We start from the raw sequence: 21695 nt of genomic DNA, 5'->3' as shown, positions 1-21695 counted from the left end.
GTGGTGTTTAGATTGCTCTTCCAGTTGGTGGAGAGAAAGAACTTCAGTTTGCACTTTGGGGTGTAGGAAAGTGGAAATGCCCAATACAAATGTCTTATGGAGGGAACAGAGGTGGTACAGAGATGTCTGTGCAATGGAGATTTTTTTCCCTACAACCGAGCAAGACACTAAGAATCCTTTTAAGTCCAAATGAAAATAAAAAATGGTCATTACTTTCAATTTCTTCTGCAAATTGGTGGCATCCCTGGTGGTCCTTCATGATGGCCTTTACTGAACATGATAAGAGTGTAGCAGTATTTTATTTTTGGCTAAGATAATACAAATTCCGTAAGGTTTGTTCAACTTATCCAAGAGAATCGTGACATCTGAAGCAGTGAATTTTCATATCCGACCACTACCATAGAAAAATTACGAGGGTGATGCATATTCGCCGGCCTCACACTCCCGGTGTGATTAAAGAAACTATCTAAACGGCTTTACTCGCAAACCACTCCTCATGAGCGACAAGATTCAAGGGAAACAATAAGAAATGATTCTCTGTCATGTACTTATTCTAACCAGAAGAGCGCACACGTGAATGATGAAAGCTACGCCGGCGATATCTTCATCCTTGCACAACCCTAGCAAGACAACACTTTAGCTTTCAAACATTTGGAAACCACCACCTACAAGGAGTAAATAAAGTGCTACAAGTGTAACAGCCTTATGTCATAGCAAAAATCATGCAGAAATCACGCCTAGCATTATCATTGCATAAAAACACGCACTTCTGCTGTAGGCTCTCAGAAATCACTCACACCTTACATATGAAACAACGCCTGTCACAAAATAACATTAACTCAATAAATTAATTTTGTACTTAGTTCGCAAGAAAACATACCATAACAGACAAATAATTCCTTCAAACCCTGATTTCACTTAATACTTCTTGATTTACGAAACACTATCATGCACGGATAGCGAAAGTCACTTGTCTCTTGTCAGGCAAACACTAAATTTACCAAAATGTGTAGTCAAACTTCAATTTTTCTATCGAGTTACATAGCTGACTGATAATTAAGTATCACATTCAGATGAAATTACGAACATTTTTAGCTATGTAAATAGTAGATGTACAACATGTTACACAGTTCATGTAATCTTCGGGAATTTTTAAATGTAGATGTTGCTATGCTTGTTAGGTTTACCGCCAAAATTTGCGTGTTGTCGAAAGGCGGGATAAGCTCGAACTTGTCGTGTTGAAGATTTATCTGTTATTGTTTCCTTTAATAAGGTTTCTAAGTGTGCAATAATTATAAAATAAGGACAAATAGCCTTCAGCATGGCAGGGAAGGATTATGCCAGTGATAAAGGTATAAATAATGGAAAAATGTGTGTTCTGCATTACGTATTCCTCATGCATTATTTGCTTTCTTCTATTGGCATAATTATTTTTAGAAAAGGCAAGGCAGTTTCTCGTCGAATTTGCATCAGTTGACGAGGATGGAATGAAAGATTTTAAGTACGCCCAACAATTGACAAAATTAGCTCACCGAGATCAGGTGAGAATGTGCTGTTGCAGCTTTGTATATGCTATAGTATATCTCAATTTGTACATAATGTTTGACCGTCTGTTGTAGGTTGCAATGTTCATAGAACTGGACGATTTGTACGAGTTCGACTCAACATTTATGGAATCAGTTATAATGAATACTCGAAGATATGTGAACATATTCTCTGAAGTAGTGGAAGAATTATTACCGGACTACAAAGAGCATGAGGTGGGTTCAAAACATACGTTTAATAAGGATGCTACAGCTTTGCAGCTCGTGAATTACACCAATTTCCCTCGAATTGGTTAAGCTATAAAGTTATGTGCTGATCGATTAGTAAGAGATGTTACATTGGAAATTAATAAGTGATTATTGATGAGTTAGAGTAACCAATTCTCAAAAATTAAGTGGTACTGGGACTTTTTTCTTGTCTGATATTCACTTTGTAAATTCTCCTACAGTGTAGCAGTATTCATAATAAATGTAGGTGATGATAAATAAAAAGAGATAAATATGGAAGTGGCAAATAACACACTGAGATTTGCGAATTTTCAATATTGCATGTATGTTTATAGAAGAGACTACCACTGTGAAGTTGCCATTTAAGATTCAATAGCTTTCAGAATACAGCTTTGTTAGCCATTCCAGTTTCACTAGAAGCAGTTACAAAATTATCCAAGTATAATAGTAAAGATCTCTTTGCTAAGGTAGAACTGCCATCAAGCAAAGGCTGGTTTGAAGATTACAGTGCCCTACCAGGCCTAGTCATATTGATGGTGGTAACGAGATTGTTGAAATTTGCAATATTGCTGTGCACTTATTTTTATGACAGTTGTGTTGACGTTAATATGTAGTGTAGCTTGAGCCTTGGAAGGTGACAGTTTGGTTGTGAAATAGTGAGACCAACCAATTTGTCATAACAGTATTTTTTATTCCTTGAATATTCCTAGTTACAATTATGTGCCTGGTAACAAGGTCTTCTATTTCATTGTTATTTAATGTTTTTACTATGTTTCAAGAACATCCTTTTCTAAAATGCCTTATTCCTATGGAGGTTCTCTTAGTTTCTATTGTTGTCTTATTACCATTTTCTCATTGTTAGTGACCTCATCCATTGCCCATTTACTGAAACTCATACCTGTCATGTTGGTGTCATCAGTCTGTTGGTGATGTATTGTGCCTTTAGCTAATCTTATTGTTCTGAGGCATGACATATGTCTGCTACTGTAGGTATTCTACAAATAAGGTGTTTTGAATCAGTTTTTGTGACCAAGGTTTTGAAAAAATGTTTATCAGTATCAGTCACAAACTGAGGGATATAACTGGCAAGTCGCTCTGGTTTCTGAGACTATCAAGGTGTTATATTTTATTATTATCATTTTTGGATTGACTGTCGTAGATCCTAGCATAAAAGCCCCAGCACAACCCTACAGGTCCTTCTTCATAGCAATACATTGTGTATGCCCATCCTACTAAATTTGCATTTTGCTGATGGGAGTGACAAACTCATTGTTCAGTTCCATCATTTTGTTTGTGAAAGACTGCACATGCATCAGAGATAAATGATAGCACTCTCCCAGTGGTGAGCTCCAGCCCAGCAGGGGCTGAAGTTTATTTTGATACTCAGACCTGTGGTAGACGTTGTATTGCTGTTTGAAAATCCCACCGAGGATGATAAAAGGGCAGAACTGATTCCATACAATCCCCAGTATATTCATCAACTGAATAAAAACAATTTTTATGTTTTTGAATGGCCACTCCATTTTATTATGAAGTATGCTGCCCTAATGTCTAATACTGACATGCCGTTTATTCATTTCCTAGCCGTATTCAGGGCTGTTTAAGGTACCGCTCTTTGCTCCAGCTCCATTGAAGCTCTGTGAGTGGCACTGTGGAGCACTTGACTGTTCGCCTGACAGTGACGGCCAAGTGGCGCTGTGCAAAGGTGGCTTATTCTCTTTTTGTTTAAGACTGTGGTGTTGTAAATAGAAGACTGGATTTGAAATTGTTCAGTCACAAGTAAATCAATACTCGGGTTGGCAATTACGGATATGCATACCAAAGGAACCACAATTCTAATTAAACATCTTGTATATTTAATGAAGATTCTTATTACAATAGTCTTACTGCCAAACAGATTTTTAAATTCAAGAAAAACCATGCCAGTAAACAAAATGACTAAATGAATGTAAATACATACTATATACAAAAATTAATAGATGATGGCAAACTGGTAGGCAAAAACTAGGAGTGTGAAAAACAAGGAAAATATGCAAAATTAAGCCATCTCATTTTTCTATTACTGATTTCTACATTTATTTACTTTTCTTTGCGTAAGAGCTTCTATGTTGGGAATGATTGATTCAGCACAGCCCTATCTCAAAACGTATTTGAGACAATGTGGTATGGAGCATTTTGGTTGTGTTTTACACAGTTTCATTAGGGAAAAGATTTGCTCACAGTTATACATTGCTCCGAACAGGCTCAGCATCCGTGCTGCATGTCTATGAAGTTCTGGGTAACACTTCTGTGATAGATGTTTGTAAGAGTCACTTAGCCTTTCTGCTATGGTAGCTATCTTTAAACTCTGAATTGCACTGAAGATCTGTGATTTCCATTTGGAGTGGGTGGCTTACAGAATTGCCGTTCACAAAGTATGGAGCACCAAAAATTCTTAATCTGTTTCCAAGTGTGTAAAATAAGTGAATCTTGTTTCCAATTCAGTATGCGGTTTTCTTAAAAAATCTGTATACTCTTCCAAATGTGCAGCAGTGGCAACATTTGTTAATGCTGTCGGTTTTGGAAAGTAAGAGACGTTTCTAGCCTCCACCTGCCTTTCCCAGAGTGACAGTTTCATCTTCTATGACTTTATCAAATCCATCTATCATCTGACATTTTTTGGCACAGTTCCATGAATTGCTCCAGAACTTAAGCATGACCGAGCCAGCAAATCTGACAGTGGTAAGGTTAACTTGCATATTCACAACCAACATCGTCCAGAAACACTTTGAATAAGTCATGATTGTCTCCTTTTGTTTGAATAGAATTAGTGATGTTTCACAACCTAGCTAATTACATTATTCTGTTTTATACTTGTGGAACATGAATGTTGTTGAAGAATCAGACAATTTATAGGAGTAACCAGGAGATCTTGATTCTTGATTTTTCTCTGGACACAACCTATTAATCCACTGATTTTGCCAGTCAGAGCTGGTGTACCGTCTCTAGCTATGGAAGTTGTAATTCCCACAGCAGACATAACTTTTCCATAACCGCTTCAAGTGCATCAAACATGTCTTTTCGACGTGTTGTTGTGTCCTTCAGTGGGATGAGACCTGATGTCTCCTTGTGAACTTCCAGCATTTTCTTTACTGTCCTAATGAAAATATGCGCGACACTGTGTCTGAAAAGTCAAGAGTCATCTAAAGACAAAGAAAATGCTATGCTGTCTTTAATATTCATTGTCAGCTGAACCTCCCAATCTTCTAATTCTTCAGTTCCGCACATTGCACTGGGCCGAGAAAATTACATGTACTGTAGCTGCGGACACAAACTAATCTTCTTACACAAGCATCATGTTCAGTGAGAAGGTATAGGTCTTCCCATACAGCATTAAAACAAGGTGGTGCTGGGGGCCTGCTATTAGAGCTGCTTGCTGCTTCTGTCATGTCTAAATGTGCTGATAGCTGGGACTATCACTGACATGGCCCGCATTCTTTCACTTGCTCTCACCTGTCTCTGTTTACTTTTCACTGTTCTGCGCTCCCGATCAGCTATGATGAACGGCACTGGTTGTAGATATCATCATTTATTTCATAAAGATGGAGGTTCTTCTTCTTAAGTGGAAAATCTCTAAAGCCCCTGTTCCGTGACTGGCTTTCTTGTTCCAGTTTTACTACTTGAGAAAAGATAGTTTACTGTTCTGCCACTGGTTTTTTCCCCCTGTACTGAGTCTTGTCTGCCTCAAGTTTTCATTTTCACAACAATGACAGGGTTGTATGTGTTCCAAAAGCTGTCTACTGTGCAGTTTTGCGCCTGAACAATGGAAAATTAAGTTATGAGGAGCTTTTGTTGTTAAGCAAAAACTGAAATATGGTAACAAAATGTAGGAACAAGTTATAATAGTTTATTAATGGCCAAAGAAAAATTTGTAGCGGATGTTCTTGTCAAATGTCATATGGCAAAATCCCTATGTCCCTGAGGAGAACTGAAAGAATAGGAAAAGTGTCATCTAAGCATGGGAAAAATAGATCTAAAAACAAAGATGATGTGACTTACCAAACGAAAGCACTGGCAGGTTGATGCACACAAACAAACACAAACATACACACAAAATTCAAGCTTTCACAACCAACGGTTGCTTCATGAGGAAAGAGGGAAAGACGAAAGGATGTGGGTTTTAAGGGAGAGGGTAAGGAGTCATTCCAATCCCAGGAGCGGAAAGACTTACCTTAGGGGGAAAAAAGGACAGGTATACACTCGCGCCCCCCCCCCCCCCCCCCCACACACACACACACACATATCCATCCGCACATACACAGACACGAGCAGACATTTGTAAAGGCAAAAGAGTTTGGGCAGAGATCCTTTACAAATGTCTGCTTGTGTCTGTGTATGTGCAGATGGATATGTGTGTGTGTGCGCGCGCGAGTGTTTACCTGTCTTTTTTTCCTCCTAAGGTAAGTCTTTCCGCTCCCGGGATTGGAATGACTCCTTACCCTCTCCCTTAAAACCCACATCCTTTCGTCTTTCCCTCTCCTTCCCTCTTTCCTGATGAAACAACCGTTGGTTGCGAAAGCTTGAATTTTGTGTGTATGTTTGTGTTTCTATCAACCTGCCAGCGCTCATATTTTTCTTGTCAGATAATTCTGACTCTTTTCACCCTTGAAATAATTTTTGTTCAAACATTTTTATCTATTGACTTTCTTATTTATGTGTAATATGGCCTTTGCTCCATAAAGCATAGAAACCTTTCGTGCTTTCAGATATTTTGTCTTTCTTGTAGTAAAATGCTATTATGAAAAATATCGAGATGTCGAGAACAATTTTCATTGTCATGAAAACAAAACAAGCAACACAATAAAGATAAACGAGACTTGAAAGCAGTGTCCACTTCTGTAATAGGAGTGAGCTTGGCCAGTGTTAGCAGGTGCTGTGACAGTCACATATTTCTGTACTTTTGCAGTGTGCAGCATATTTGGGAATTTAGAATTCCACCCTCTTCACAGTCCGTAGATCATTAACATCACACACACTCGTTGGGTGATGATTTACTTGGAGGCACAAAAGACACTTGTGGATTTTTAATAGAAAGTTGCTTTCTCTAATGCTTGTAAGAGCGATAAGCAATAACATAATGGGGATATTGTATCATGATCTTCACTATTCATTTTTACATGTGAAATATTGTTTTGTGTATTAACCTCCAGAAAGTGGTACTTCCTTTGATTCAGAATTTATTTTAAATTGGTGCCATAGAATTTTCGTTATTAGTTTCCAACTTAGAGGAAGGCAAAGACATAGGATGAAACAAGTTCTGAGTCTACATCTACACTCCATAGTTCACTATAAGGCTTGCAGTGGAAGGTACCTCTGAGACCATTATCATTTTTCTCCTTTTCAGTTCTCTTTTGCAAATGATGCATCTGAACTTCCATATGCACTCTAACTTCTCTGGTTATCATCTCCCCCTCCACCCCCCCCCCCCCCCACCACCACCTCCACCACCATTCCATGATCATTTTGCGAGACATGACCGGAGAGGGGTACACTCATGCAGTCTTGGAATTTCAACAGTAACCTCTATGACATGCAACACCTATCTTGCAGGAACATCCACTGGGGTGTGTTGAGCATCTGTATAACGCTACTGCGCTTGCTAAACGATTGTGAAATGAAATGTTCTTTGTTGCATCCTCTCTCTCTCTCTCTCTCTCTCTCTCTCTCTCTCTCTCTCTCTCTCTCTCTCTCTCTCCTGTTAATCCTACCTGCTAAGGGTCCTAGATCGATTAACAGCATTGAATAATCATATTTCCTTAAGCATTTTCCAATGAATCTCAGCCAGGCATCTGCTTTTCCTTCAGTCTTGCTTTATGTGGTTATTCCACTTTCATTTGCTCCAGGTAGTTAATTGTAGGCGTTTTACAGTTGCGTTTCCAGTGATTTTACACCAACAGCATAATTGAATAGTAATGGATCTCTTCGGCCATTTTAGCACATTGTTACAGTCATTTATGTTCAGTGCCAATTGCCAGTCCCTGCACCAACCATTGATGCTGTGCAGGCCGTTCTGCATTTTGCCAGTCTTATGGCTTTGCAATTGTCCTGTGGACACCAGCATTGTTAGACCGTTTGTATACTGGGTACTTCAAAAATAGTTTACAAACTTTGGGGATGGGTCCCATACACCAAAACAAGAAAAAAGTCCATGTAAACGTATGTCCAAAAATCCTTCATTTTTCTGATTATTAAGGAAAGTTGAGTTGAATGGCTTTGCAGTACAACCCAACTACTTCATTTACCTACGCTTCCATTTTAATTTTATACCTAGATGGTGTTGTGCTACCAGGGAGACTTGTTTACATTCATAGTTTGCCTATCTCCAGTGTGTCCAAGTACTACAGGTAGTCTTAACTGGAAGAGCTCCCTTCAAACATGGCAGGACATACATTTTGTAAGTACGCAGCCATGATTTTTAGTTACGACCATGTTAATGGTATTGGACAAGAGCCTGCAGCGCTGGATCAAATGAAATTTCCAGACCGAAGACAGTCAAGTCATCCAACCTTTGGTGCTCTGTATCATCACATTGTTGATACAGGGTTCATAGCACCACAACCTGTTGACTGCAGAAAACCACATGCTGTTCGTATGCCTGACCAGGAAGACCACAAGACGAGTGGCCCTTGTATGTGGCACCTATTCAAGTTCAGTATGGAGGATACTTCAAGAACAACTCATGTATCCATGCCATCTTCAACATGTGAAGTACCTTACGCCTACCAATGGCATACCATAGGAGAACTTTTGCCAATCTGTTGTTTGTTTCTTTAGTTTTGTTTGTGGATGCGGCAGAGTTTGGAAGTGATGGTGTAATAAATTTCCACAACCAACACATATGGGCTGATAGAGATCTTTATGGTGCAGCACAGGCTAGACATCAGCATCAGTTTAAATGTTGATGATTCGATGAGTATATGCATGTTTAGAAGGTAGACAAGTGCATTTTGAGCATTTGTTATGAGTTTTCGTGTTGATGAACTCTAGTTACCTGAATTGTGGACTTTCATCAACAACTCAAAAATGAAGGGTTTTTGGACATGTTTATATTAACTTTTTTGTTGTTTTGGTGTAAGGAACCTGTCCCCAAAGTTTGTAAAAGTATTTTTGAGGTGCCTGTATATTGTAATTAGTAATAGTCCTATAATACACCTTGGGATATTCCAGAAATTTCCTTTACACCAGTCTATTTCATCCCGTTAACAATAACATGTTGAGTTCTGTTTCTTAGGAACTCTTAAATCAAATCATAAATCTGTCCGATACTCAGTAAGCTAGTATTTTGTTCACTGAAAAACAGTGCAGACCTGTCAGAAAGCCTTCCAGAAGGCAAGGAACTCGTTATCAACCAGTGCTTCATAGAGGAACAGATGAAGCTGTGTTTCCCAACATCTCCATTTATAGAATCCATAATGGCTTTTACAGAGGAGATTTTTTTAATTTTCCATAAACATCATAAAGTGTGGGCACAGAACGTGTTCCATAATTCCACAACAAATTGACATCAGCAATAAAAAGTAAAGCAGTCACCAAGCCGAAGATTGTTTTGGACACCACACTGCTTTACAGTTAGAGGGGGTTTGTCGTTGCCTAACTTCCAACCTTTGTACTTGCGTACCCAGCCAGTTGTAGGAGGACCAACAGTTTAACTTGGATTCCGAACCACAGAGCAACTCGGCATTTTTCAAATCAACAGACATTGCCTAAGGTGGTAAGTGAGAGATAAAAATCCTAGGATTGACATGGAATCAAACCCAAGACCTTTGGATTCGTAGTCTGACAATGAGTCACACAATGTCAGCAATATAGGCCTATAATTATGGGAATGAGTTCAATGACCCTTCTAAAAAAAAGTGGGAATGGTGTGCTTTTTTCCTAATTGTTTGCCTTTCTTCCAGCGACCCATGATATACTAGTGCTAGCAAATTCTCAACCTCATGGGTCTCTCATGTTGTCCAGATTAATAAGCATTTTCAATTGATTTTCTATTCCACGGTCATGTATCTCAATATCCGCCATTTTGGGTGGCACAATGATTGAAAGGAGAAACTACATCATATTCTTCCAGTGTGAAACAATTTCAGAATACTGAATTCAGTATTTTGGAGTTCTCTCTAGTCTTCTGTTCTTGTGTCATTATGGTGCCTGAGCAACTGCATAGATGATTTTGATCTGGTTACTGATTTTATGTAAGTCCAAAACTTCTTAGATTTTTAGTAGAACAGTTTGCAACATTTTTACTTTATAATTCATTGAATGCTTCTCACATTGCTTTTCTGGTTCTCATTTTGGCTTCAGTCAGCTTTTGCTTGTGAACTTGACTTTGACTTCACTTCAATCTATGGTGACGCTATCCTTGCTTCCATGGCAACTTTGTCACAGCTATTGTACCGCAGTTGGCTATAGCCTCTCTCATAAACTTGCCCTGCAAATACTTGTGAAAGGCATATTATACATTGCTTGTGAATTTTGTTCAGTTTTTCTTCACATCTTCGCCCTTCTCAGCTGAATATTTTATATTGGCTACTTAGACAGTTAGCAGTTAGTTCGTCATCATATAAAGTAATTTTGTGATAAGGAATTCAAAACAATCTCAGATGAATGCCTGTCCGTGGCACCAGTTATAATTGCATTTCACTCTCATTGTATAGCTGACAAATTGAAATTTCCCCTTATCATAATAGCATATTTGAAAACTTAACAATATTCTCCAAGGTCTCTCTAGAGCACTCTGCCACTACAACTCGTGAGGCATTTTGTCTATAAAAGCATCAAATCATCCTGTTTGACCCAACTTTTTATTCCCCCATATATCGTGTTCTGTAAATGCCTTCAAGAACAACTTAAGGAATATGGAACAAATCAAGGTTTACGTTGACAGAAGACTAAGAAGTAATAATAACGTAATCTTCATAATGAATTAATTCATGCTTTTGCTAAATTTGAGTAAATCAATAACAAAGCTGATATTTTCAGAAATGCTGCTGCTTCCTATTTTTTGCTGTATAACTGTCGTTTTTCTAATAGTAGTACCCGTGGGTGTCAGTGATTTTTATTAACAAGCTTTGTCTGTGTACCACATTAAGGCAGTCATTTTTTGTTCCTCATATTATAATGTAATAGTGTTGATAAGAGATTTAAAAATTTTACAGTGCTTTTTTTGTATAAATAAGACATTTCCACAGTGGAGCAGCAGTAAAAATAGAAGTAAGAGTAACATTGCCTGTAGATATTTTTTTTATAACTTGTTCAATCATTTGTCTTTGCATGTTACTATCTAGTGGAGCACTAATATTTCCTTCCTACAGATTTGTTTCTCCTCCTGTGTGTAAAACTTGTATAGAATTTTGTTTTCTCTCTTGGTTTTTAAAGGTAACAGCCAAAGACTCATTAGATGTTTACATTGAGCATCGGCAAATGTTAGAACAACGCTTACGACAAACAGGTGAACAACGGAATCCACAAAACAAGTATCCTCCTGAACTAATGAGGAGATTGTAAGTATTGGGCATTTGGCCAGTTATATACCCTTTCATTGTTGTCATATGTGAAAGTTATATTCAAGTATCAAACAGTGCCGCTCTTATTCATTCTTATTGAAACAGATAAATGCCATAAGTCATTTAAGTTACAATAGTTGTATTGTTACATTATATTTGGTGTTACAGTCTGTGTAAGAGGAAACTGATTCCAACAATTGTGGCACATTGTTTTTATTTCTAAACTTCTTCCTATTGTTAGAGTACGTATGGTTTCATGTTAAGCTTGTAGGATAGTACTTACGCCCATACCAAATCAAATATTCATCCAGCAGGGGCCAAAGTTAGGTGCTGACCTTATGCTGCACTCATATGCAACAGAGGATAGATGTCGCTATTTTGTCATACTTTCATACTGGAGATAACCAATGGCAGGATGACAAGGGGTATCAAATGATAAGCTTTTAATCAGTTGTTTGTCTGCCAGAAAATGAATTATTCGAGTTCTGTTGATGCAGGGTGTATACGGGCCGGGAGATCCGGGAAAAACCCGGGAATTTTTTCATCCGGGATTTTTCATTCTTTTAGATTTCAGTTAAATTTTTGTAGGTTTGACGTGTAAGATCTGATACGCTGACAAAGAACTTTAGCCCACTACTGCTGAATAATACTGCAGCAATCAAACAATCAGAGAATAACACAAAAATAAAAGTTTAGTTGCTTAGAAATGTTACTGAGCAATGTCACAAGTCTCTTCATGCCAGAACACTTCGACTTTTCTGTAATATAGAAAAGACGAAGTGTTCTGGCATGCAGAGCAATACCAGTTCGCTTCTTTTCTACTTTTTTGCCGGTGAATTGGATCTTTGTCTCCGAACAGCTCTAACGTTCGCTACTTTTTCTTTCTAACTAATCCTATAAATGGACAACAGAAGGCAGCACCAGTCACGCGACAGGTAGCGGGACATCCGTACCTTGCTCTCGTACGAAATTAGTCCAGTTTTAGAGCGAAAACTTGTGTCAAGCGCAGCTACTATATTCCCCGCTCTAAAATTTGCTTTCAGTAACAAGTATGTCTTTTACCTCTTCCATTCCTCATTTTTTCTGATATTTTTTATTTAAATACAAAAGCTTACGGTTTAGTCGTTGTTAAAGACCTTTAATTACTGTCGTTCGTTTTAGAATAATAAGAGATTTTTTCCGTAAAATATTTTGTGTAATTTTACAGTCCTTTCTTTTCGGATTTTTGTGTTGCTAAATTTTAGCTCCGGTCTTTATTTTGATACTTAATTTCTTAAATTAGGTTTATTTTTCGAATATTTTTAATTATGAAAGTTATTGTTTGAAATGTATAATTAAACATCTGTGGGAGTTGGTAGTTTAAAATAACGCTATCATATTCATTTGTTTTAAAAACATTTTATTAAAGAAACGTTTTAATTATTATTAGACAATACAACAAATAAAACAAATAATTTAGAAGGAAGTACCATGTTAACAACAAATACTGTAATTTAGGAATTGACCTTGGAGAATAACTCACTTGGAGCTGTGTGCGAGAGTATTGATTCGTTCTGTAATAGTTTCTCGCTCTATCTGAGCGTTTTGAATGGTCCCCTCAAGTTTTGCCTTCTTCTCTTTAAGCTGTCTTATTTCTGCGTCAACAATCTTCCTTTTAGTCAGATGATCCTTTTTCCTGGATGACTCGTCGTTTCGATTTTTGAGGTCTTCAGCATATCGATCTCGTGAGTTTCTTACCGAGTGTATAAGGGACTTTGTTATAGGCACTCCTTGGACTCCGCCGTGAGTCTTGATGGCGTCGTACACCAGTCTTCTGCTCACTACAGATTGTTCCCTCATATTCTCGAAGAGGCACTCTTTGTTCACCGAGAATCCTCGCTCCGCAGCTGCTTGACCGTGCGACAAAGTGAGCGCGATTTCCATTGCCTTCTGCAGCTCGTGGCACGTTGCATTCTGGTTCTTGAGACAATTCATCCAGAACTCATCCAGCCGTTGCTCCTTTTTGTTGAATGTTTGGAATTTTGTTTTGCAGTTCTTCTTTACAACAGAAGCGTATTGCGCTTCTGCTTTATCGGCACAAACACCGTTAATCCAATTGCTCTCCACCAAAATCTGTAGAAAGGAATGAAATCGTTTGGGACCAGCCTCCCTGCACGCTATTGTGGGATCAAAGCAGCTTACAGCTTTTGTCAACCTAAAGTGTAAGGGAGATTTCTCCATCAACTTTGACACAAGCTTGATCATTCCTCTTCTGCATTCGCTCCGGAACTTAGCGATTTCAAGGGCTGTGAGAGACCTGCACTTTCTGAATTCATTCTTGACGGTGAACCCAATCTTGACGTGGTTCACACCCAAAAGATTGGATTCTTTGTCCAAATTAACTGACGGCGAGATCTTCGTCGGCTGGACAAATCGTGTCATCGTCTCCATTATCTCTGTCAAAGCAGAGTGGAGAAACGGTGCTAGCGGCCAATCGGATTGGAAATCCTTTAGGAAAGGTGTCAAGTCTCCAGCAAGAGTCTTGAAAAAGGCAATTTTTGGACCAAGTAGCTTGTCCTTGAGGTGATCCTCCACTACTCTGTAGCTAGCACATTTTGGTTTGTTTTTTTCTTCCAGTTTTCCAACAAATATTCGCAGAAACGGAAGCATTACTAGAGCTCGCTCAGCAACTTCCATATTCTCCAGCCATCGGATCGCGCAAAACTTTAAGGGAAACAGTTCCGATTCCGTTGTCGAAATATACAGAGCTCTTCTGGCAGGGACATCCTTAAAAATATTGTACAAGGCACGTAAAAACGGAATTATCATCCACTGTGTTTCTTGAATTGCGGACTTGAAGGTGCCATGAACAACGTGAAGCCCACACGGTCCAATATCCAGTAAAACGGTGTCTACTCCTTCAATTTCTTTCGAAACAATTTTAAGTTCCCTTAAGAACGCAAAGTTGACGTTAAGGCCGTCCATCAATACTTGTAAAAGTTTTTTCGTTGTTTCGCCGGGAATTTTTTTCTTAAATGACTCGAGTAGCTTAGCTGCCGTTGAACTGCCTAGAAAAGCCGATGCGTAGTAACGGGTGCACACTAGATTTTTTTTAATGTCTCAATAACGCACTAAAATGTCCATCTGGATTCTTTTGCACACCTTGTTCAAGGATTCGTCAAAACAAACAACAATCCTTGATGCATTTACGAGGTCAGATTTAATTTCAGATTCAAAGAAGGGAGCTAGTCCATATTGCACGATATAACCGATTTTGTCCTTTTGTAAACGCATGCTCTTGGCCACTTCACTGTCGGGGAACATTGCGGGGAAAAGCAACACGTCGTTCGCAGAACTACGCAGTGACTTGTGTGAAACGATGCACTCCAAACACCACAGTATTTCCGCCTTTGTTACTTCGTCCTTTATTGCCATCCGATCAATTCCTTTCAGTTTATCCACGGGTTTTGACATTGCAGTGACATCCTTCTGCGGAGGCGCAACAATTCCAGCGGCCAACGCCACTGTTGTTGACCCAGCTGAATCCGCAGATGTGGTAGTGGAAGTAGAATCTGTCTGCTGGGTTGAAGTGGTCGCCGCCGGTCGGGTGTAGACATACAAACTTGCTGTGCTTCTCATGGCAGCTGCTTTCGTGACGTGCTTCTTGGATTTTGTCATGTGACTTGTAAGAGCCGATCTTCCCATAGTAAGGATGTTAATGAGGGTCCCTGGACATAATCCACATTTAGCACTATAAAGGTCTGTAGGTACTTTCACCAACCAGTCCTTGAATGCTGGATCTGAAAGCCAGCTATCTTGAAAACCAATCGACATGGCGCAGTCGCAGTGGTTGTTGGTGGGCAACCTTTATTGGATAAAGAACAACGATGGATGTAAATAAGGCTGCGCCTCGTTATTATGCATAATGAAATATGACACAATGAGTGTTACCTACCTTGTCAGTTTATAAAATTTTGCCCCGCACGTGCGCAGAACTGAATTCAACAGGTGAGCCGAGCACACTGACTACTGACAGACTGTGTGATTTGAAAATCGAACGAGGCACGTTTGAGAACACTGTCTCTGCCAAGCAACAATCGGCGTTAATTACGATATTATTAGTAGCTCTGCGTTTGTTGACCCTTTAAGAAACTATGAATGACAAGACGTATCAACCAGTCTTACTCCAGTAACCTGTTGCAAGTTTCTAGCTAATTTTACACGTACAGTACAGCACCTCAATTATAAAGACGAAAGATATTAAGGCCACCGCGCTCATCGACCAAAGTTCTGAAGGCTTCGCCACCTTTTCGTTCTAGCTTATTCCTTACCATGAGGCTTCTCCTCTCTCTCTCTCTCTCTCTCTCTCTATCGGCTGCTATTGGTTGCTTGCTCTCGTCTCCCATCCACGATTACTGAGTTATGAAGTCTGCCGGTTACGAACGACTTGGCCTCCCAGTTACTTTACAGCTGAGGCGCTCTACTGTGTGTAAAATTTCCGAAGTGCTTTAGGACTTTGTAGACCTTCTGTTGTACATATACCGATTTTAATTTAAAGTCTAGATTCTGTAGCAGCGTACATGTTGATTTACTTGTAGAGGAATGATTTACCCGCTTCATTTTAAAATATGATTTAACTTGACATCCAGTACATTGATAATGTCGCTTTTTATATATCCCTCCGTACCTAGAAACGTAATAAACCCTGTTCAGCTGTTATTGTTGTCTTCACGTTATATTTTCTTGCTGTTCTTTGACGTACTTGCAAGCCCCCTCTCCATATTTTTCTGCTAATCATGTCCGCAGTAAAGGAAACACTCTGGATGATAATTCAGTTTATACATGCCCTGTAAAACCTATTTAAGGATTTCCATTCCAGACTAGCTCTATATATTTGGACCATTGAATCGGAACGTTTGCCCTTGAAGATTTGCGTGATCCGATGGCTGGCGAACTTTGATGTTGCGGAGTGCGCTCTAGTAACTGCTTTTGTATTTGCCAATGTTTGCTGCAAAGATAAAGCACAAAAAAAACCCGAAACGTGCTAGCTACACGGTAGTCTACGATCATCTGAAGAATATGCTACTCGTCTCAATAAACTCGTATTTCAAGACTCTTGCACCAGACTTTTCTTCTTTAATTATTGACAAACTTACGTAATGTTTTCTTTACCACTTATTTGCCAGCTAGTATTTTCCTGTAATACTGTATCGACTTTTTTTCTCTTTACATATACCAAGTTATAGTTTTTGGCATTGAATGTATAAATGGCAATTGTTTTATTTGTATTTAATCACAGTAACAGCGGCTGTATTATTACGGTACTGGGATTTTGAACAGGCATGTAACGATGTTAGCTGCTGAAAGCGATGGCTCGTCTTTCGTGTGATAGATTGCTGGCTTGGTCATCTCACCTCGCCTCCTCAGCTCGCAGCGATGTCTCTTCCCACTTCATCCAGTCACTGGATCGCTTTGCATTGACCAGCTGACGCCATGGTGACTCCTATTCTGTCCCATCCTTTATTGCCACTCCAGTCCCAGTCAGGCAGCACGCAGAATGCTAGACCTTGTTGTGAGTGCTCGCAGCCTTACGTCAGTGGGTGTTTAAATGTTGTATAGTATATTCAGAGTTTCGAATAAAAACAATGTAAAAGTTGATGCATCACTCGTCGAGAAAACATGACACCGACTACAGCTAAGTATAAACTTCACTTTGTAATGGTTCTCCTAAATCACTGCAGTTATGATCACGAAATGAAAGCTAGATAGTGTTATTGGAAAACAGCTTATGGAAAGTTTAGGGGTTTTATACTTCCGAGCACTTTAGGAAACGAAATCCAGCAAAAAAGAACACATTTTGGAAAGATCTTTGATTCGCATCGGCATTTGGACTGCATGTTTGCGTAATACGAAAGTATATGTATGAAATACATCAAATACAGCAGTTTAGTTTCCGAAGCATTCTTAGGTTCCTGCCTAACCACGCTCTTTGAGAAAAAGCAGCAAAACATTGTTAATGCCCAATATTATATGTGAAAGTTCAGCTTTTCGTGAAGATATAGTGTACTTACATTACTTTAACCCATCAACCTTTCTTCTTTGTATGGTCATGCTACTTAACAATGATGCTGCTAGTGGTTGAGTACATAACATGTATTGTGCACTGATCGAGGCCCACAAGAAAGACAGGCCGCGGCGCGTACGTCACGAAGAACGGCCTGAGTTCGCTCGTTCCCGTAACTCAGCGGGCAAAATGCATATTTAAATCTGTTAACTCGCAACCGGGTGCGTGCATACTAACAAGAATTTCATCTTGTACTGGAACTCGTTATTATGAAGTCTTACTGATTACTGTTCGTACAACAAAATTTAAAATCAATTCTCGATAGAAATGGTATAACTGCTCGTTTACAGCATTTAGTCTCTTCTTCGTAACAGTTCTCCTTTCATAGAAGATGTGGTGCCTTATGCAACTGATAATCATTTTGGTATGATTTTAATTGCCAAATTAGAGCCCGTTAGTAGGCCTACGGACTTCCTATCATTGTAGGGCTAATAATAGTGGATTCCAATAGTCGATGCAATTCTCGTTCGTACATACACATTTAGTTACGTTAACCGGTGTAGAAACGCACTTTGCTGAGTTGAGCGAGGTCGGCCCAATTTCGTTACGTATGCGCCGTGGCCTGTCTTTCTCGTAGGCCTCGTGCTCTGAATAACTGCCATCATTCGCTAGCGAGATCACGTGACTTGAGCTGTGACCGGCTGACAAAAGTGCATCGCTCAACGCAATCTCCATTTTAAGGCTTCGGAAGCTACCGTGCTGTAACTTGTGGAATTTGTGTATATACTTTCGCAATACGAAAATAAAATCTGTCTATATTGTCTCGCATCAAACATCTTTCCAAACGCATTGTTTTTCCTGTTTCCTTAAGTGCTGGGACGTCCTCAGCCGGTATAAGACCTTCACTATTCAAAGGACTGATAGGTTTTACAGCCCGAGGAAAAGTATACTGTTGCTTAACACGGATGTATTTTCACCCGCTTTATACGTAATTTCATCCGGGAGAAATTGTGTTTTTACCCGGGAAATCCGGGAAAAATCCGGGAATTTTTTTTTCTTGTCCACGTAGACACCCTGTGATGGCACTCCCTTTGCTCCGAGAATTTCTCGTATTCCTTTTTCCACACCCACCGTTGCCCATGCCTGCCACTTCATTTCATTAAAACTTTGAGGACTGGACAGCTAGAGAGTAGTTCAGCTGGCAGGTAATGTTTTTATACCACACAGAGCTGATGTCAGTTTATTGCATTTAAAAGGAGCTAATTTTTCTGTGAAATACTGGAAAGAAACTTACAGTTACATTAGTGAACATGTTGTGTATTGAAATGAATATGGATTGTTTCCACAATGGCAATGAATTAATTTTCATCCATCGTTTCCTAAATGGTGATGAATTTAGATGTTGTTGGTACTAAAAATAAATAAAATTACTTGAAAAGTGTGTGTAGTTACATTGACCTTAGTATGAAAGGTCAGCTAGATCTTTAGCTAGCGTTTTTCTATTTTTCATTACTATGTTGTAATGCCATCTTGAAAATGAATGTGAAGCATGTAGCAAATGACAATCGATGCTCTCTGCACAGTGAGTGCCACTTGCCAGTAAGGGAAATGTGAACACTGCAAAGCAAGTAACATACAATGTTGTCTGTATTCCTTTTCCACCAATTCAAGTGACAAGTGTTGCTGTCTGTGTTTCCTCATGGTAATAAGAACATCATAAAGTATCTTTGTACAGGTAACAGACAGAATACGAACTTTAAAAAACATTACAAAACTAAGAAACGGCCAATGTCATTCCTATATTGCTTGTTGTTTTGGAGTGTAATCCATGCAATGCAGGAACTATGCCGCTCCTTTCCAAAAGTGTTAAACAACACCCAGACTGTCCTCTCTGCATTTCCTTCTCCTATCCTGTTTTTGTACTGCTAACCCACTCTGTGTGACACATGCAGTTTCCCCTGCCTTTGACCGTGTAAGCTAACCATCCTGTTTCTCTCACCCACCTGACCCAACAATCAGACTGCAGCACCAGAACACTGTGTGTGTGTGTGTGTGTGTGTGTGTGTGTGTGTGTGTGTGTGTGTGTGTCCTTAGGATAATTTAGGTTCGTACATACAATTGCATCGGGGCAGAGGGCACGTTTCCCAGATGCTGGTAGGAAGCAGCTGTCATACCCGTACCTAAGCCCGGCTGGGGCAAAAACCTTCCTTCTAGTTATCACCCCATTTCGCTCACCAGCTGTGTTTGCAAGGTGATGAAACGTATGATTCATGCCTGGGTGGTATGAGGGCTCGAGTCTCACAATTTACTAACCACTGCAGTGTGGATTTCGAGCGCAGCATTCTGCAGTTGACGATCTCATCACTGTCAACCCAAGTTATGAAAGGTTTTCTGCGGAAATACAAAACTGTGGCCGTGTTTTTCAATTTGGAGGAAGCCTACATCATCTGCTGGAGTACTGCTATCCTCCACACTCTCTACATACGGGGCTTCTGTGGCCACATGCCCCGTTTCCTTCTGGAATTCTTAAAAGATCAACTTTTCAAGGTACGTATGAGTTCTGCCTTGTCAGACACCTTTACCTGGAAAAACAGTGTGTCTCAAGGTTACATCCTGAGTGTTGTCCTCTTTGCTGTCGCCATTACCCTACTATGGCCTGTCTCACACCAGGCATCTCTGGCTCCTTTTTCATTTACGATTTTGCCATCTATTGCAGTTCTCCATGGACTTGTCTCGTGGGAAGGTGTCTTCAGTGTTGTCTCGATTGTCTTTACTCTTGGAGCACCAACAGCCAAATTTACTCATACCTTGATTCCAAATCAGTTCAACACAGTTTCTAACTGCGCTCGCACTACATATACATATCCTTATCATTCATGGTATAAAATAAGGTGGCCATTGCCATTCTGTTCCTGTGCAGCCACCTTTACAGTATTAAATGTTTCATAATCCTAAAATTGATATTTTTAACACAGTGTTTGCGCTGGCTTTCTCGTGATGGCTGAGTGTGACTGACTCACTGCCTCCCGTCAACCGATCTCTAGGCACTAATTTGCACCGTTCACAATTATGGCGGATCACCTTAGTGATGCTGCTGTGCCTTAGCAAAGAGACACACAGTGCTATAGTAAAAAGCATAAGGGAAAGATTCGATCCATCGAATGCCAGATCAACATCTGTACTCTTACAGCTTCTGTAGTTATCGGGATAGCAAAAGTTTGTTGTAAAATGGAGACAGTTTGACTGATGAAGAAATTCTGGAGCTGCTCCGAAATTGACGATGATGGTTTTGAAATTGATGATAGCATATCTGAAAAGGCGGAATCTGCTTTTCTCCTTCATCTTATAAGCAGGAGCTACAGAAAGAAGTCGAAAAAGTTTTAAGATTTCTAGGGTTTGCAGCATTCACTGTGGCCCGACTGGAATGGGTTAACATTGCATATATACAGTACAAAATTTGGAAACTGTAATTCTTGTTATTTTAGAAAACATTTATTTTCAGTGAAATATATTTCAAGGACCTATCTGCAACCAAGCCCACTCCAATAAGAGATGTAAAGGCAGATCACATAGGAAAACTTGTAACAGTTCGTGGAATTGTTACAAGGAGTACGGAAGTGAAGCCAGTTATGACAGTTGCTACTTACAGTTGTGATCAATGTGGTGCTGAAACTTACCAACCTGTAAGTATATATATGACTTCTCTTTGTAATGTTTATTTGTATAATGTAATTGATATAAAGCTCTCTTCATTAAAATTAAAAAAAGAAATGTTCTTAGTAGATGCTAGTATAAAAAATGTGTAAATTTCAATGATATAATAAATTTCAGAGACGTAAAAAGTTATTAGGAACAAATAGAAGTAGTAAAGGATACAGCAGTACTTTACTCCTCGAAATTAATATAGTCATTAAGCACTTCTGCTTCCATATGAAATCAGATCAGACAAATAGAAATAATCGAACATACCCATGTACAACGCAAGGTTGACTAATCATCTGTGCTTTCTGATGATCAATTAGTTTTACATCTAAAGCATTAATGGGAATTCATTAATTGAAAAATATGTAAAATAAGGGAAAATTAACCATTCACCTACAGTAGACTGTGTGCCACATAGACAAATGTGACAAAAGCTGTTTTCGTTAAAGTGTTCACTCTTTTCTGTTATACGTCTGTATGTGCAACATGTCAGTCTACTACAATATTAGAGAAGAAAATTTGTCACTCACCGTATAGCGGAGATGTGAGTCGCAGATAGGCACGACAAAAAGATTCTCACAATTACAGCTTTCGGCCATTAAGACCTTTGTCAAAAATAAACACTCAAACGCAAACGCA

General features: G+C 39.2%; 2 protein-coding genes across 2 annotated transcripts in view; one reads left to right on the top strand and one right to left on the bottom strand.

Annotated features, from left to right (window-relative positions):
* LOC126161603 (mitochondrial import inner membrane translocase subunit TIM14) overlaps positions 1–1007 on the bottom strand; it is a 42297-nt gene extending 41290 nt beyond the window's left edge. Inside the window, exon 1 of the mRNA XM_049917551.1 lies at positions 881–1007. Within this exon, the coding sequence (XP_049773508.1) occupies positions 881–883 (3 nt within the window). The 5' untranslated portion in view covers positions 884–1007. The remainder of the gene's footprint in view (positions 1–880) is intronic.
* Positions 1008–1195: 188 nt separating this feature from the next.
* The window catches only part of LOC126161602 (DNA replication licensing factor Mcm7), a 72594-nt gene continuing 52094 nt past the window's right edge, over positions 1196–21695 (top strand). Inside the window, exons 1-5 of the mRNA XM_049917550.1 lie at positions 1196–1352; positions 1438–1541; positions 1620–1760; positions 11184–11308; positions 20857–21037. Coding sequence (XP_049773507.1) covers positions 1322–1352; positions 1438–1541; positions 1620–1760; positions 11184–11308; positions 20857–21037 — 582 coding nt within the window. The 5' untranslated portion in view covers positions 1196–1321. The remainder of the gene's footprint in view (positions 1353–1437; positions 1542–1619; positions 1761–11183; positions 11309–20856; positions 21038–21695) is intronic.

Source organism: Schistocerca cancellata, chromosome 2, assembly GCF_023864275.1.
Source record: "Schistocerca cancellata isolate TAMUIC-IGC-003103 chromosome 2, iqSchCanc2.1, whole genome shotgun sequence".
NCBI classification, from domain to species: domain Eukaryota; kingdom Metazoa; phylum Arthropoda; class Insecta; order Orthoptera; family Acrididae; genus Schistocerca; species Schistocerca cancellata.
The sequence above is the reverse complement of the archived record's forward strand: the minus strand, read 5'-3'. Positions and strand labels throughout refer to the sequence as shown.